This window comes from Crocuta crocuta, unplaced genomic scaffold, assembly GCF_008692635.1.
Source record: "Crocuta crocuta isolate KB4526 unplaced genomic scaffold, BGI_CrCroc_1.0 scaffold41, whole genome shotgun sequence".
Classification (NCBI taxonomy): Eukaryota; Metazoa; Chordata; class Mammalia; order Carnivora; family Hyaenidae; genus Crocuta; species Crocuta crocuta.
The window spans coordinates 6,535,211-6,552,107 of NW_027529428.1; the positions used below are offsets into that span (position 1 = coordinate 6,535,211).

Here is a 16,897-nt window from a genome sequence, read left to right on the forward strand (position 1 = left end):
AAGGGGTGAATGTCCAGTAAGTTTTCTGAATGAAGACAATTCATCTGTTCAATTCAGCCCAAACTCCCCTTTCTACCTCAGCTGTCATTTTTATAGAATCTCGAAAAATTTAAGATCATTGTGTTTAACTTTGTTGGTAGAGACACAATCTTTATTAGATTGTTTCTCAGAGACACATGGATTTGCTTACTAATTGCAGTGATATTTCCAGTTTGTCCATGGGACAAATCCTAAAGTAAATTTTAGAGAAGGCATTCATTTGTACCTTTAAATTATAACTTTACAAATATTATATCATATAATATATAGTATTATATATATAATTTTAAATAAATTTTTTTATTTTTATTTTTTAATATTTTTAAATTTATTTCTAGGAGAGAGAGACAGCGTGAGCAGGGGAGGGTCAGAGAGAGAGGGAGACACAGACTCTGAAACAGCCTCCAGGCTCTGAGCTGGCAGTCAGCACAGAGCCCGACGCGGGGCTCGAACCCACGAACTGCGAGATCATGACCTAAGCGAAAGTCGAACGCTTAACCAACTAAGCCACCCAGGCGCCCCTTAAATAAATATTTTTAAATAAATAAATACAAATTCTCTTGGGGAAAAAACTTCTTGTATAGGAAACAAATATCATAACTTTTGATTCAGAAAGAACACTCCCACCTCCCCAAGAAATTAATGTGACATGCTTCCTTATTTACTAACCTGTCTTGCATTCAGGTAGGTTCAGAACAGCAATTTGCTACAGAGCTATGGAGGGTGATGCAAAATTTCTATCTATTGCTACAGATTAAGATTTTATTTTGGCCTAAGTACATCTATCTTCTGAGTTACTTTAGTAGAATAGTTTCCCATATTTTTTGTTTAAAATCTGTAGAGAAGAAAGACTGAGAAGGAGAAGCATTTCTATCATGGAGACATAAATGTAGTGCCTTCTTTGAAAACCCTTTCCATTTACATCTTGCTTTAGATTTCCTTACGATCTATATTTAGGTGAAATATACTTGTGGTGGATGGATTCTATTAATGATCCTGATTGCTCTTACCTACTTCCATGCCCTTCCTGGTGTAAATATGCAAGGCTCTTTCATTCTGGGCAGACACTGGGCCTCACCACTTGCTTCAAGGTCCTGTAGCTGTGAAAGCGTAAGGCAAGCTGACAGGCCACAAACACCCCCACTCCCAGGAGGGATGTGTGTGATACTCCTCAGGCACTCCTGGCTGCCCAAGAAAAAAGGAAAGGGGAAAATGGGAAGGTCCTGAAGGATCTAAAAGTCTCCATCACCCTCCATAGTGATATGAGAAACAAAGGCAGAAGGAAATGGCAGATAGAACTTCATTTCCTTATAACCCGCAGCCCATTGACAAATACTTGAGGCTGGCAGAGTAAAATGTTTCTCCAGGAACTCCTTACTGTCTGCATGTTAATGATTTGCTAGAGGGAAAAACAGCTTTGGCTTGACAATAGCTAGGCCTCCACTATCCTAGGAGTCAAGTTCTTTAGCATATGAAAATCTTACTGGAAACTTCCTCTGGACTTTACTTTCCCCAACCCCAGAGTATATAACCAGTCTCTCCTCAGGTTCCCTGGGCAGCTCTTCCTGCCCACAGGTCCTGTCCCCGGTTTTAAATGAAATCACATTTTTGCACCAAAGACGTCTTCAAGAATTATTTTCTGATAATTGGCTCCAGACCTCATGAGCCCCACTGTCACCCCAAAAAAACCTCATTAATGTGACCTGCTTTGGGCCATTGGGATATTGACATATGTGATACAAACAGAGGCTTCAAAAGTTCTTGTGTGATTGAATATCTCACCACAAAAAAAGACGTGCCTAAACTAGCTTCCTAGACGATAAGGTTTGTGAAGCAAGGCTGAGCCACCCCGGTCTTTCCAGGCAAGGCCATCTACCCTCAGCGGCTGACCTATAGACGGCGGCTGACCTATAGATGGCGGCTAATGAACAAACCCAGTTAAGACCTTGCATTTAATAAGTTTAGGTCCAGAAATCTGCTGTTGACCACAGATCTCGTAATCCAAGCAAACAACGTCAAATAAGTACGCTGTCAAGACCTCTGCCTGGTAAACATCTGAAAACACAATGGTGAATAGTGATGCCTCTTCCAAGGTATTAACTTACCAGGTCACTGAAAAAATGGAAATATTTTCAGAGGCAACTTAGAGCTCTATTACATTTTGGAATTATCAGACTTCATCCTAAATCAAGAACTATGCTGACAATTACTCTAATACTATTTTAGAATAATTTTTCCATTCACTTTAGAAACAGTGATGACCCACGGTTTCAGTTTTGTGCCCCTTTCTTATAATAAAAGTAGTCCCATATTTGGGGAAAACAATTACAGTACATGGAACAAATAAATCTACTCCGCTTCCCTGACATGTATATAATCCGTTGTCACAATCTGTAAAAAACATTTGTTGTATTCATAGGCCTATTTTTAGCAAAGGCTGTATTACTGTTATATTTTCAAGGATTAGCATTCTTCTTACCACTACTCATTAATCAGAATGGCACATATTTTAAGGGTTTGTCCCTCTCAGACTTGAGTCATTCTGTTGATGATTTTTACTTGAGTATGGAGGCAGCCTCTTGTTAAACTGCTAGTTCGCAAAGAAACTTGCACAGTTCTGTATACATTGCAAGTGCCTTCTAAATATTCAGGGATGGTGGTATTTGCTCACGATATGCTCTGATCACTCATTTTGATCTCACACTAGCAAAGAGCGATTTTATGCAAAGTATTGGGAATCTTTTAACTTATATCTGGATTGTGGGATGCTAAGTGGAATGGAAGTTTTTGGGGTAACTGTAAAACAAAGTCATTGCTTCTTTGAAGATTTCTGCTAACCAACACATGACGGCTAGATATAGGCTGCTGGTATCAAGAGAGCCCAATTGTAGAACTATCATCTATGACCTTCCATGGTCATTTTGGAAATTATTTCTTCTTACAATCTTCTGGCTGTAAAGTTCTCCATGCTCACATCTTGTTGCTTACCAAGGAAACTGGTCTTAATTTAGCTCTTTTCAGTTTCAAAGATGTGACGTTTTTATAGTACTCAAAGCTTTGTAGAAAAGATCAGATTCAATCTACCCAACCCTATTCCTAATTTCAAAATATTCTCTCGCATCCCTTTCTTTTTCCAATAGAACTTCCTGTGATGATTGAATGTTCTCTATGGTTTCCAATATGGTAGCCACAAGCACATGGGACTATTGAGCACTTAAATACAGTAATGTGACTAAAGAAGTGAATTTGAAGTTGTATTTAATTTTAATTAATTTAAATTTAAATTTAAATTTAATAATGACATGTGGATACCATGCTGGATATTGGACAATGCCATTCTGGATAGGTAGAAACCTACTTTATGAAATCTATCCTTGTTAGGCAGCTACTTACTGCTTTTTCACACATGCATGTCATCGGAAGGATGCATACTCAGTTATTGCAAGGTGAGTATCATGTTTTCTCCTTGGGGCCCAGTATCTTCCTACTGATGCCAAACATTTTTCTGGTTTTTATTTGTTTGTTTGCAGTAGTACAATTGGAAACAGTTTATCCTAAAGACTCCTGCAACTAACATTTATGAAGGGTCCAGTTAAAAAGAAAAATAAATAAGATGGTGGAGAGTATTTGGTGGGCATACATGCTATCAGCTCTCACACATAAATAATGCATGCCTTCACCTTTAAAAAAATTTTTAAAGTAGTCTTCATGCCCAGTGAGGAGCCCAGTGTAGGTCTTGAACTCACCCTGAGCTGAGATCAAGAGTCAGATGCTTAACCAACTGAGCCACCCAGACTTCCCGCCTTCACCTTTTTATACACATAAACACACATTTATGTATTTCAAGTGGATTTGAGCTTTGATTCTCTGCCCTAACTAAATATGAAAAAATTTGTTATTGCTGAGGTTTTTGTCTACTCATCTATGTGCCATGGCTAATAAACCACTATTGAAGTGGAAATTCAGGAGAGAATGAAAGTCCAGTGATTTAACAGTCATATCAAGCTATCTACAAGTAGCCATCCATGGTTTTTCCGTGGCCAAGCAGGCGAAATAAACGTTCTTGGTGCCATGCATCCCTGACAGAAAACAAATGCAATTATCCAAATGAAGATGCCACTTTGTGTCTGAAGGAATGTGGGCAAGGTGTATGTGGAAATAAGGTAGGTGTGAGGGCATCTGACTTTGGTTACTGGCACTACTACGAAAGCGCTTGAAAATACCTGCTCAACAAACAGAAGGTAATCATAATGAATTAATGGCAGGAGAAGTATCAGCTCTCATTGTTGAGTCCTAACTAGAAATAGGCAATCGCCCATAAGTTCAGGGCTTTCTAAGCCGTCAATACCAGTCAAGACATTACATATCAACAGGAGGTAAAACCTATTCAGCGATCCTGGTATTAGTAGAATTTATTTGGTCTAAAGTAAGTACTCTTTATAATCAAGGTTCAGATGAAATTTCCTCTACATAACTTAGTCAGGAAGAATCGTTCTCCATTAGACGAATCTTTTCTTTTTTCATTTTCCTTCTGCTGAAACCTCTTATCCTCATTCCCAACCACCACTTGCACCTTCTGAGGGCATTTCTCCTTGTCATCATAGACAAGGAGACATAAGACATAAGGAGGCATTTGGGAAGATGTCCCTGGCATCCTCAGAATGGTCTCTGGACCTAAGATAGATCATTTTCCTGAGTCTCCAGGATCTTTGGACACTATATTGATTTTACTTGCAAACTGATGCACTACACTAAATTTCTTCCCCCTTGAGAATAGATTGTGGCTCTGTCTATTAAATAACCCTCCTCCCACAACACACTTCCTTTTGTACCANCGCACCTTCTGAGGGCATTTCTCCTTGTCATCAGTTTGACATAAGACATAGGAGGCATTTGGGAAGATGTCCCTGGCATCCTCAGAATGGTCTCTGGACCTAAGATAGATCATTTTCCTGAGTCTCCAGGATCTTTGGACACTATATTGATTTTACTTGCAAACTGATGCACTACACTAAATTTCTTCCCCCTTGAGAATAGATTGTGGCTCTGTCTATTAAATAACCCTCCTCCCACAACACACTTCCTTTTGTACCATGGGATTCAGACAATCTCCTAGATTTTGTGAACATTGGACCATATACACATCTCTTGCCCATGATTCTGTTCACCAGCACAGACTCCAAACGTCTGCCCTTCCAAAAGAGACACTTCCTTTTCTTGTAGGAACAAGTAACAAAGACAAATAACCAATGGCTCATTCTCTTTGCACAATTATTAATGGAGTTTTCATATACTGTCAATTAATATGCTGCCTCCATATAGTGGAAACGAAGTACAAAATCATCAGCTCAAGTTTCCATAGAATTGCACTAAATAAATCCTTAAAACCACTAACCCCCCCACCTTCCACTTTCTTCACATGAGTTATGTGGAAGTACACACCCTAGGAGTATATTTACATGGTTAGCAAGTACAGAAAAGCAAATAAACAAAAAGTTAGTTAATAGTAAAACTTGGAAACATATCTCCGTAGCCTTAGAAGCTACCTATAACTGAAGGGCTCAAGGTCAAATTCTTTATATTTTCTGGATCAAATTTACCTTATAGGTATACTTTTATGCAAGACAAGTTTAGGTGGGTTGGGAAGTAGAAAAAAAAGGTAAACATTCCTGATATACGTATTTGGAGAATACAAGCTAAGAAGTAAGCAGTTTGTATGTTTAAATATCAAACTTATGCAGAACTGATTTTATCCAAATGATAATCTGGATAATTTCATAACTCATAAAAATCCCTATGTATCAAGAGACCAGTGCCTGCCAATTATACTTATTTCTTTAAGATCTGGAAGTCAACCCCCCCCATCTTTCCTTCCTTCCCTCCTTCCTTCCTTCTCTTCTTCCTTCCCTCCTTCCTTCCTTCCCTCCTTCCCTCCCTCCTTCCTTCCTTCCTTCCTTCCTTCCATACTACCTTGAACTTCATTAGAAAGAGTGTGACCAGAGGTAGAGAATCTACAATGATTCACATAAAGAGAGTAAGTACCAGGGGAACAGTCTGTGTCTTGGACTCTGGGTAACAGAGAATTCCATGGTTCATTCAACAAACATTTAGGTGTGTGCCTTTAACCGGACCCTGAGGATACAGTGGGAATAAGACAGAAGTGTCCCCAAGACTCAGGGTTGTTCACAACCTGATTGATACAGGAGTGCTGTAGCCAGTGTTGGGGAGTGGGAAGGTGGGGAAGATAATTAGTTTAGATGACTGCTTAAAAATGGAAGCAACACTAGATAAAATTCTTTGAGTTTGAGTTTATTTGTCTTCTTTCATTAATCTAAGATATTCAATGGGGGACCCAGCTCACCCATTTGGGTCATATTCCGATGACACTACTTCCACAGCCCTTTTAGGGCTTGGACTTCTGTTACAGCCTTTGAAATTTTCATGATGCTTTAGAAAAGTCCATGCCCCAAACAGTAGATCTTCTGGGCTTCCTAAGGAAGTAGGTTTTGCTCCTTAACATCACTGCACAGCACGCACCTTGCATACCAGTCAGACTCACCCAGTGACCAAATGGTCCTGGTTTGCCTTACACTTTCCCTGGTTTTAGCTCTGAAAATCTCACATCCTAGGAAATGGCTCATGCACAGGCAAGCTTTTGAACCTAGGCCAATGTGGCTTTCACCTAACCTTGTTAGTACAGCTTGCTCCATGAGCTCCAGTAAAGTCTTTCCTTTCTTCCTATTTCATGGGCAATGTGACATTTTTAGAAGTTCTACCAGAAGACAGTTTTCTTTTCTTTTTATCCCCAATTCCCTTTGTCTAAAACCCTTCTGATGGCTTAAACAGACTCCAGCAAAGCATCCACGTGAAAGCCTTTAATTTTTAAAAATGTTTATTTATTTTTGAGAGGGAGAGAGAGTGAGAGAGAATGTGAGCAGGGGAGGGTCAGAGAGAGGGAGACCCAGAATCCGAAGCAGGCTCCAGGCTCTGAGCTGGCAGCACAGAGCCCAACGCGGGGCTGGAATTCATGAACCGTGAGACCAATACCTGAGCCGAAGTCAGATGCTTAACCAACTGAGCCACCCGGGCGCCCCACGTGAAAACCTTTAAGCAAGAGCCCGGGAGGCAGTGCCTTACCATCTCTTGACATCCCTAGGGCAAGACACTTCTGCAGCCGGCAGTGCTGGCAACGGTTTCTATTGGTTCTGTCGATCAAACAGTTTCTCTGCCTTGGGCAGGAATATGATGCATTGTTTTGCTGGCTCCTCCTAAAGAACCCCTAGAAGCAAAGAGAAAGGAAGGGAGACATTATTTATAAGAAGGAAGACAGATACAATTAACATACACGGTGGCTATATTTTCTTTTTTTTTCTTTTTTTAAAATTTATTTCTGAGAGAGAGGTTGAGAGAGAGAACGTGAGCAGGGGAGGGTCAGAGAGAGAGGGAGATACAGAATCTGAAACAGGCTCCAGGCTCTGAGCTGTCAGCACAGAGCCCGACATGGGGCTCGAACCCACAAACTGTGAGATCATGACCTTGGGCTGAAGTCGGATGCTTAACCGACTGAGCCACGCAGGTGCGCCTATATTTTCTACTATGAACGTAACGGAGCTTAATAAAAAAAATTGTTTTTGATACTTCTTGGACACCTTACAGATGTTTCTCCTGGGGGAAAATATGTACCCTCTACAGAGATATGAAGGCATCTTTCATTCATTCATTTAATCAATGTTTACTAAAGACACGTGTGCACTGTGTTGTTCTTTGCAAAGAAAAACAGAACGGAGTTCCTGGCATCAAAGGAGTGGCAGAGGACAGTGTCACTGCTAAGGCAAATATGACAAAACTTGATGGAGACAATAACACAGGCTTATGTCAAGTGCTGTGGGGGTGAGGAGCTTGGGATCTTGGCCACAAGAGTTGTACTGAGAGGAGTGGGCTCAAGATGTACCAATATCTTCCCAGTTTCTAAGAAGCAATTTTACCCATGTGACAAATTTAAAATATGGCCAGACGGCATCTGCAAGGTTGTTTTGTAAACCAGTGTGTGCCTCATAATTAACCATATTTTTAAAGGAAATATGGTAAATAAACTTTTCAATAAAAATAAACAATAAATAGACTACAGAGATGTAGGAACTTTTCATAAAAGTTTCTTTCAGGTACACAGTTAACTGCCATGGACTGTACGTAACCATTCTAAATAAATCCATAGCTGAGTTAATTGTTTAAAAAATTCTTTGGGGCACCTGGGTGGCTCAGTCGGTTGAGCATCTGACTTCAGCTCTGGTCGTGATCTTGTGGTTTGTGAGTCTGAGCCCCGTGTCGGGCTCTGTGCTGACGATTCAGAGCCTGGAGCTGTTTTGGATTCTGTGTCTCCCTCTCTCTCTGCCCCTCCCCTGCTCTCATTCTGTCTGTCTTTCTCTCAAGAATAAATAAACCTTAAGGAAAATTTAAAAAAACAGTAAAGAAAAAAAAAAGAAAACTTTAAAGGGGAAAATGTGGGTTTCCTTGATTATCAACAAAGGGACAGAGCAGGGCTGAGACTAGGTGTGGCTAGTGAGGCATCCATTTTGGCCACAAAATTTAAGGATTGCCACAACTTGTTAATTAGGATAAGTAATATCTTAATACAATATATTAAGAATCAACATCAATGCAAAACACCCTGAAAAGTTTAAAAAGGATCGAGGTCGGGGCGCCTGGGTGGCTTAGTCGGTTAAGCGTCCGACTTTCGCTTAGGTCATGATCTCGCGGTTCGTGGGNACAGAGAGAGGGAGAGAGAGAATCTCAAGCAGTTGCTGCACTGCCAGCACAGGGCCCGCTTCAGGGCTTGAACTCATGAAACCGTGAGATCATGACCCAAAACCAAGAGTCAGATGCTTAACTGACTAAGCTACCCAGGTGCCCCAAGCCCTTGCCACGCTTGTGAAGAACTTTGGAAATGGATGGCTCTTAGAGAGAAAAAAATGCCAACTGGTTTTGTGTTGTAAGCTCCAAGCCATTCTAAACAAGGACTAGTTTGGTCCTCACAGACCCTAGTGTGTTATTTATATAATGGACCAGTAGTGGCAGGATGAGATATCCAATTGTTCAGTGTGAAGGAATTCACGGAGGGAGCCCTTTCAAACAGAGCCCATCCAAGCCCCCAGGGATTGAAAAGATGTGCTCCATATACAAACGGTCCCTGACTTATGATGGTTCAATTTCTGATTTTTTGACGTTACAGATGGTCCGAAAGCAATACACACTCAGTAGAAATCATACTTCGAATTTTGAATCTGGATCTTTTCCCAGGCTAGTGACAGGCAGCATGATGCACTTTTGTGACGCTGGGCAGGGCTGCAGCCACAGCTCCCGGTCAGCCCCGTGATTGTGAGGGTCAACGACCAATACGCTCACAGCCATTCTGGTTTTCATGGTCAGTCCAGTATTCAATAAATTACATAAGACATTCCATACTTGATTATACAATGGGCTTGATGTTAGATGATTTTGCCCAATTGTAGGCTAATGCAAGTGTTCCGAGCACATTTAAGGTGGGTTAGGCTAAGCTATGATGTTTACTCGGTTAAGTGTATTAAGTGCATTTTTGACTTAAGAGATGTTCGAATTTATAGGGACATAACCCCATGTAAATCAGGGAAGATCTGTACCATCAAAGGTGTCAGGAAGCATAACTTCGGCCCATCAGTCTTGGTAAAAGATGACTTGGAATTTACATTTTAAGAAAGAATTGGTGCTTTTTATCATTGGATACTCTAGTGCCACTTAGCAAAAGAGCTGACAGAGAAGACTTCTGAAGTCACAGCTACAGGCCTAATGTAAGGCCAATTTGACATTAATTACGAGACATTTCTTGCTTATCTGTTGCTCATTATTGCAAATGAGGTTTTTGGCACGAAAAAGAGAGTCTGTTTCAAGTGTTATTGAATGAATGGGAATTTGAATAAGTGCAAAGCTGAACCGATGTTATTTAAAATGGGCTGTTTACGTTGACTCAGAATGGCATTATGAAAATTCAGAGCTTGATACCGAAGGTGCTGACATTGACATCTTATGCTGAACGGAATTTCTGGAGTTTTCTAGTTGGAGAAAAACACAGCATATTTACAAATGTAGGGTTTTTTCCATGGAATGAAAAAAAAAGTAGTGTGGTATACAATGTCCTTTTGACTAAAAGTTAAGAATAGCTTCAGAAGAGCAGCAAAACTTCTTTGACTGTGTTTCCTGCTTTAAATAGAAATGATGGCTGTACCCTACACGCCTGTTTCTGGCTATTGACCTGTGGAATATATTTGTAAGGTCGGTTAAATCTTCTGGAAATTACTGTTTAAAATGTTTTGATTTTTTTGGTCATAAAACCAATTATTTAGTTGAAGCTATAAAAAGAGGCAATATAATCGAGAAAAATAATTAGGAAAGAAGATTTACCATGTGTCAACAGATTTAAAACAGGGGCAGGGCACTTTACAAAAAGTTGGGTGGGAAATAAAATTCTTGAACTCTAAGTAGAAATGTAACATTACAGAGCATCTTATAAAATACAATTGCAGCAATATAAAAGGACTGTGGAGGCTCCAACTCTGGAAACTATTCATAATGGCTAGATATTTAGGTTTAAATGGAGAGTTCCTGGGTATGAGAATCATATTACTATATACATCTTCCAAACGCTGAGCAGTATTTTCCAATTAACCACGAGTGGTATCATCTTCTACACAAAATGCTTTGCTTTCTAAGATGAACAGACCTTCATATTTTGAAATCAGGCATTTTCCAAAGAGAGCTCATACAATGAAACAGATTTCCACTTTGACATTGATCTAAAAATATATGTATTTGGTGGATACTTAATAAACTAGACCAGAGGCCTTAAAAATATCTACTCAACCAACACGGTGGTGGAAATGCTTTCTCTGGAGGCTTCGGATTCTGAAATTATTAGCATTTATGAAGAAAACTATTTGTCTACCTCCCTGAGGTAGTAACAGCTTACTCTAAGGAGGGTAAAAAATTGCTGATTAGTAATTTTGCTTTATTGTGTCTTCTGATGAGTTGAAAAAAATGCATGAAGGTGGATAATGTGCAGTGCTTAATTGTAGATCCACAGCGCAACCGGGTGGTACAAGGCACATCTCACGATGTTCAAATATGGATTATCGCTCTGAAGCAGGTCAGGATGTCGATGGGTTAGTTACATTCATTATTCTCCCTTCTCTGTGCCCTCTTCCCACTTTAGTTTCATTTATTTCTATTCCTTTTCCTTTTCTTCACTTCAGTTTCAATTTCAGAAATCATATTTTTGAGACCATAATGAACACTGCCAAGTTTTCACATAGTACCCCTACTGGATAGTTACGGTATGTTTTGTTTCACCTGTTTGACTCTGTGAGGATTAAGGTTAGTCCTTAGAGTTTATGATTTTGCTACATCTCTTTCAGGCTACTGCTTTTTTTTTTTAATTAAAAAAGTGTTTTTAGGAATCTCTATACCCAATGTAGGACTCGAGCTCACAACCACATGCTCTATTGACTGAGCCAGCCAGTGCCCACAGTCTACTGATATTAAATTGATATTAAATTCACTCTGGTTACATCTTTTTAAAAAATTTTTAAAAAGTTTTATTTATTTATCAGAGATAGAGAGAGCACAAGTGTGGGAGGGGCACAGACAGACAGAGACACAGAATCTGAAGGAGGCTCCAGACTCTGAGCTGTCAGCACAGACGGGGCTTGAACTCACAAACTAAGAGATCACGGCCTAAGCCGAAGTCAGACGCTTAACTGACTCAACCACCCAGGCACCCCACATTGCTTGCATCTTTGATCAAAAACATAATTGTTTTCATCAAAAACTTTGCCAAAATATCACTTTTCACTCACAGATGATAGCTGCATTTTGGTCTGGTGACAAGTTGCCCTTTGAAATTAGGTGTGGAATTGTTTATTTCTCCCTTGATACTTAGTCTCTCTCTCTTGTTTTTTCTTCTAAGGAAGAATTTTAAACACTTACTGTTAAGTTTCAAGTTTCCCTTATTTCAGATTAGGTCTATGTTACTGCTATTTTCAACTTTGTATTTGAAGAGCATCTTGCTCATAAGGAATTAGTTTGTCTTTGGAAGGATTGGTTCAATTGTCCTTGGAGGGAAACACTGGACCAAGAATGAAAAATCCTGTGCTTTTGGCCATACTTTTTCACTAACTAGATCAGCGATGTTGGCCAAATGACATCATCTTGTTTATACTTCATTATCTCATTGAAAAATGAGGAGGTTGGGGCAGATAATTTTTAGTTACTTTAGAGATTATCTGGTATCCTTCTAACATTCCATGATTTTATGTCTTCTTTTCTGGAATGTGAGAATAAAGGATGAACATATGCATATTGTAACTGTTACCTTGAACTTCTTTCTCAAGCAGATAAATAAGTATAGGCTGTTGGCTTACCATATTTAACCTTTAGTTGTTTCGTAAAGTAATAAATGCCCTTGAGTTTACTGAATACAGTTCTGTTAAAAGAGCAAGAGGCAGTATTTATATCTCTGTAAATGTGAATATTTCAAGCTCTTAAGTAACAGTCCATTTTCCAGTCGCTGCTGACCAGTTAGACAATCACAAAAGGCTGAAAGGCCAAGAACAGGAAGTCAACCCACCCACACACCAAGCAGAAATTCCCAAGCGTCAGCAGCAAGCCCAAGAATCCTTTAAAAAGATGTCACCATGTGCACGGTGAGGTACACGGATGCCTCAGGGCAAACACTGACGCTGTTGCAGGCAGTGCTGTGTGAAAGTCCCCCCTACCTTGCAGCCTTCGCACGTGATGACTCCGTAGTGGATCCCGGAGGACTTATCGCCACAAATTTTGCATGGTATCACTTCAATTTGTGCTGAAAGGGGAAAACAGACATTTTGAGCTCCTTCCTTTTGCCCGCCTGTCTCCCTCTCCACCTCCTCCTGGCACGATGTGAGTGTTTGAAGACCCTGGGGTGGGGTCACCCACCACTATTTGAAGGGCTTCCTGAAGCTTCTTCGAAGTGAAGGGGTATCCCTCCATTTACCACGGTTTGCTTTGTTGTTTTAAAACTACAAAATATAATTAGGGACTGGAAGCTTTCTAAACTCTTACTTCACTGCCTTTTCCTTTTTAAACCTGACCTGGTTATTGGGGCACCTGGGTTAAGTGTACGATTCTTGATTGAGGCTCAGGTCGTGGTCTCATGGTTCGTGAGTTAGAGCCCTACATCCAGCTCTGCACTGATAGCTCAGAGCCTGGAGCCTACTTGGGATCCTCTCTCTCTCACTCCCTTTCTCTCTGCTCCTACCCTGCTTGCGCATGCACTCTCTCTCAAAATAAATAAGTAAACTTAAAAAAAAAACATACTAAAAAAATAGACCTGAGCTGGTTGTTAATTTGACCAAAAAATCCCTTGAACCCCGTGGCTTCCGTTTTCTTATTTTGCACTTCAACCATTAAGTCCCAGAGCTATCACACAGCCTTATTTCAACAGTATTTTAAATGAGTAAGCAAAGCAAAACTGGAGTGGGAGGGTGTGATTTTATAAATAACGTGGCTGGATGTTTACTTGTGAAAATGTCAATGGTGACAATATTTATTGAGCACCCTCCATATGTCCGCTAAAATAAAAGTTGTTGGCACGAGATATGATATATTAATGACACAGATAATTTCATTCATAAAACAAAACTAATGCATGGAAACATCAGAGAAAATGATAAAACATGTGGCTTCTATGACTTCAATGCAAACAATAATTTCATGGAGATGAAGACGTTACGGTTGATTTTGAAGAGTGTGATGATACAGTTGGGCTGAAGTGAAAGGCAAAGGGCATTTCTGCAAGCAGAATGGAATGAAGGAGGTCCACTGGAATGACTGTGGCTCATGATTGTTGAGACAAACAACTCGGCTCTACTGGAAACATGGGCCATATGGTTGGGTAGAGGGAGTGATAAGACATTATGGAGCTCCTGGGAGTTGGGCAGAGGAATTTCCACCTATTACCATGGGCCACAAGGTTTCAAGGAAGGGACAGCATGATCAAAGTGGTGGTTTGGGTACCTTAGCTAACTGGAAAAAGCCAGAAGACTAAAAGGCTATTCCAAACCCCGTGTCAGAAGATGAAAGCATGGATTACCTCAATGGCACTGGGTAAGTGGAGAAGGAGAAGCAAATAGACAGGTCAATGAAGATAAAGAAAGGATACGGAGGTGGAAATAGATGAAGAATCCAAAGATGACTTCTAGCTCCACCCTTGAGGGGTGAGGTTCAACAGGAGTTTTGACACAAGTGGAGTTGTTGGTAAGGCAACTACTTTGCAGAACATGGTGGGACGCAGGGTTTCCAATTTGCATGTTTGCATGTGCAAGCACCTGTATACAGAACCCTCTGGAAAGATGATTTTAAGGCATCAGCATGGAGGTTATGGATGAATCCACGAGATAAACTTTATTTAGAATGTAGTAATTCCTATGTCTCTGGTAGTATTCTAAGTGTTGTTAAAATTATACACACCAGGAAGATCTGCTATTCCCGTTCCCAATTTAAAATAATTATGCAAAATATGCCTCAAAATGCTTTGTACATCAATCTGCCATGTGGATGCTTTTCTACAGTTTCTCACCCTTGAATATACAAAACAGATAAATGCAAGACATAACCCTCATTTTCTTATTATTTTACATTTTTAAAAAAGATAATACTTAGCTTAAGGAGAACATATTACATTTTTTTTTGAAATTCAGTATTTCCCGCTATGTTCAAATCATCTTTATAAGCAAAAATCTGAGTATTATGATCCTATTTTTCATATGAGAAAACTGAGAATCCAAGTGGTTAATGGTGTCCTTGAGTTGATTTGGGAGATGACCACCACAAATTAGCCAATTTTCCTGATACTTTGTTCAGTGACCTTTCGTTGCCCTACCACAAAGACACGATATGAATACAATTTTAAATTTCTTATTATTCCAATAGTACCAGCTAAAGAGACAATGATAAAAATATCAGGAGACGAGACAAAGTCAACTAAAATACTAAACTAAGTATTTCTATTGTTTCCATTTTTTCAGCCTTCAGATTATATGAACTAGTATTTGTTTTCAAGATTTTGTGATATGGGGAACAATGTGAGATCTGGTGTAATTTCTATTCTGTTTTCCTGGATTCCTGTCCGTAATCTGTTAATGATTAGGTCCATAGCTAAGATAAAAGTCTTGTTTCCTGGTTTATAAAGTTAGCTGACAAACTTCATAGATTTCTGAGGTTTAATGAGATATTTTATGTAGAACTGCCTTGCAAATAGTGAAGAGCTACAAAATGTCAGTCTTAATCAGCATCAGAACCATTGTTAACTGGTATTTCTAATACTATTGGACGAGAATTATGACAAGCCACATTATTGTTCCTTTACTAAAACCCTTATTTAAAAAACACAAATGAATGACACTATACATAATTTGCACTTTTTTTTAGTGATAACCTTTCAAACAGTGGATTCTTTACAATGATTACAAAATTGACTAAAAATACCAGGTATCCATTGTACAGTTGTTAAGCTTATATGATATTAAGTCAGAGGCGCTCTTTGCATAAATTACTCCCCGGGGAGTAACTTACACGTGAAGAGAATCTGCTTCAATAAGTTCTTAATTATAAAATGATCTAACTCTAAAGGAAATGAAAATAGAGGTAATTTGCCCCCTAGGGTGTGAGAAGATGTTTTTGAAAGCCACAAAGGTTATCTTACACAACTTGGGAAATACAAATGGCATCAGGAATGATTCGATAGAGCATCTGCATATTTATACATATTTATTATCTTAGCTCAACATGTAATCCTGAAGAACCATAAACATTTTAACAGTATTTTTAAAGAGAAAGAAGTCACTTAAAAAGATATATGTGTGTTGATATGTGTGGAGGGATTATCAGTTTGGAAAATCTATGATGATTTTTACCTATTATGGCAGAATGGGTCATATGAGGTTTGTTATACGTTAAGATAAAAATTTATTTTGAGAAAGAGAGAGGGCGCAAGTGAGTAATGGGCAGAGAGAGAGAGAATCCCATGAGGAGCAGAAAGAGAGGGGGAGAGAGAGAAATGGGGCTCACCCCAAAGAGGACTTGTGTTTTAGCGGAGGTGGGGCTTCACTTCACCCAAAGTGAGACACAAGCTTACCAGCGGTGGGGATCATCCTCACCTGAAGCAGGGGTCGAGCTCACCTGATGTGGGGCTTGAACTCACGAACCTTGAGAGCATGACCTGAGCCAAAGACAGATGCTTAATGACTGAGCCACCCAGGTGCCCTAGGTGAAGATAAATTTAAATAATTGAAAGCACTAATCCTTTTTCCTTTGCTCTCATTTAAAATAAACTGTTTCTGAGCTACAACATCGTAGTTCATACTATGCATTTTATAAAGCACATCTTTGAGGCGGAGTATTTCAGACACTGATAAGGACAACACATGACATTGCTCCGATGTTTGCCACTTGTAAATGTCTAGCCATTACTCCAACCATTGTCTCCTTGGGCAGTTATCTTGCATGAATGCAGATCTGGTGACATGCTATTTCTCATGGCTTCAAGCTGAACGTCAAGGGAGGATTTGGTGGCTTGGACCCCACCAGCTGTGACAATGAAGGTGCTATAAGGAAACTGAGTTCAACCTTCCTCCTTTTGCATGACTCATGGATTAATTCGACCGAAGCGTTCTCTGAGAGACAAACGTAGAAGAGCCCAAATGTCCTGAAAGATGGCTTGAGGTGTGCTCACTTCTCAGTTTCTCCATTTCTTGTATCTTTCACTCACATTGTTTCTATTGCTAACCTTCCG

At 39.7% G+C, this 16,897-nt stretch overlaps 1 protein-coding gene across 1 annotated transcript in view; it reads right to left on the minus strand.

Annotated features, from left to right (window-relative positions):
- RORB (RAR related orphan receptor B) overlaps positions 1-16,321 on the minus strand; it is a 59,595-nt gene extending 43,274 nt beyond the window's left edge. Inside the window, exons 1-3 of the mRNA XM_077759378.1 lie at positions 16,285-16,321; positions 12,843-12,928; positions 7,177-7,318 (exon numbers count right to left, since the gene is read on the minus strand). Of these exons, the coding sequence (XP_077615504.1) occupies positions 7,177-7,318; positions 12,843-12,928; positions 16,285-16,321 (265 nt within the window). The remainder of the gene's footprint in view (positions 1-7,176; positions 7,319-12,842; positions 12,929-16,284) is intronic.
- Between the last annotated feature and the right edge of the window lie 576 nt (positions 16,322-16,897).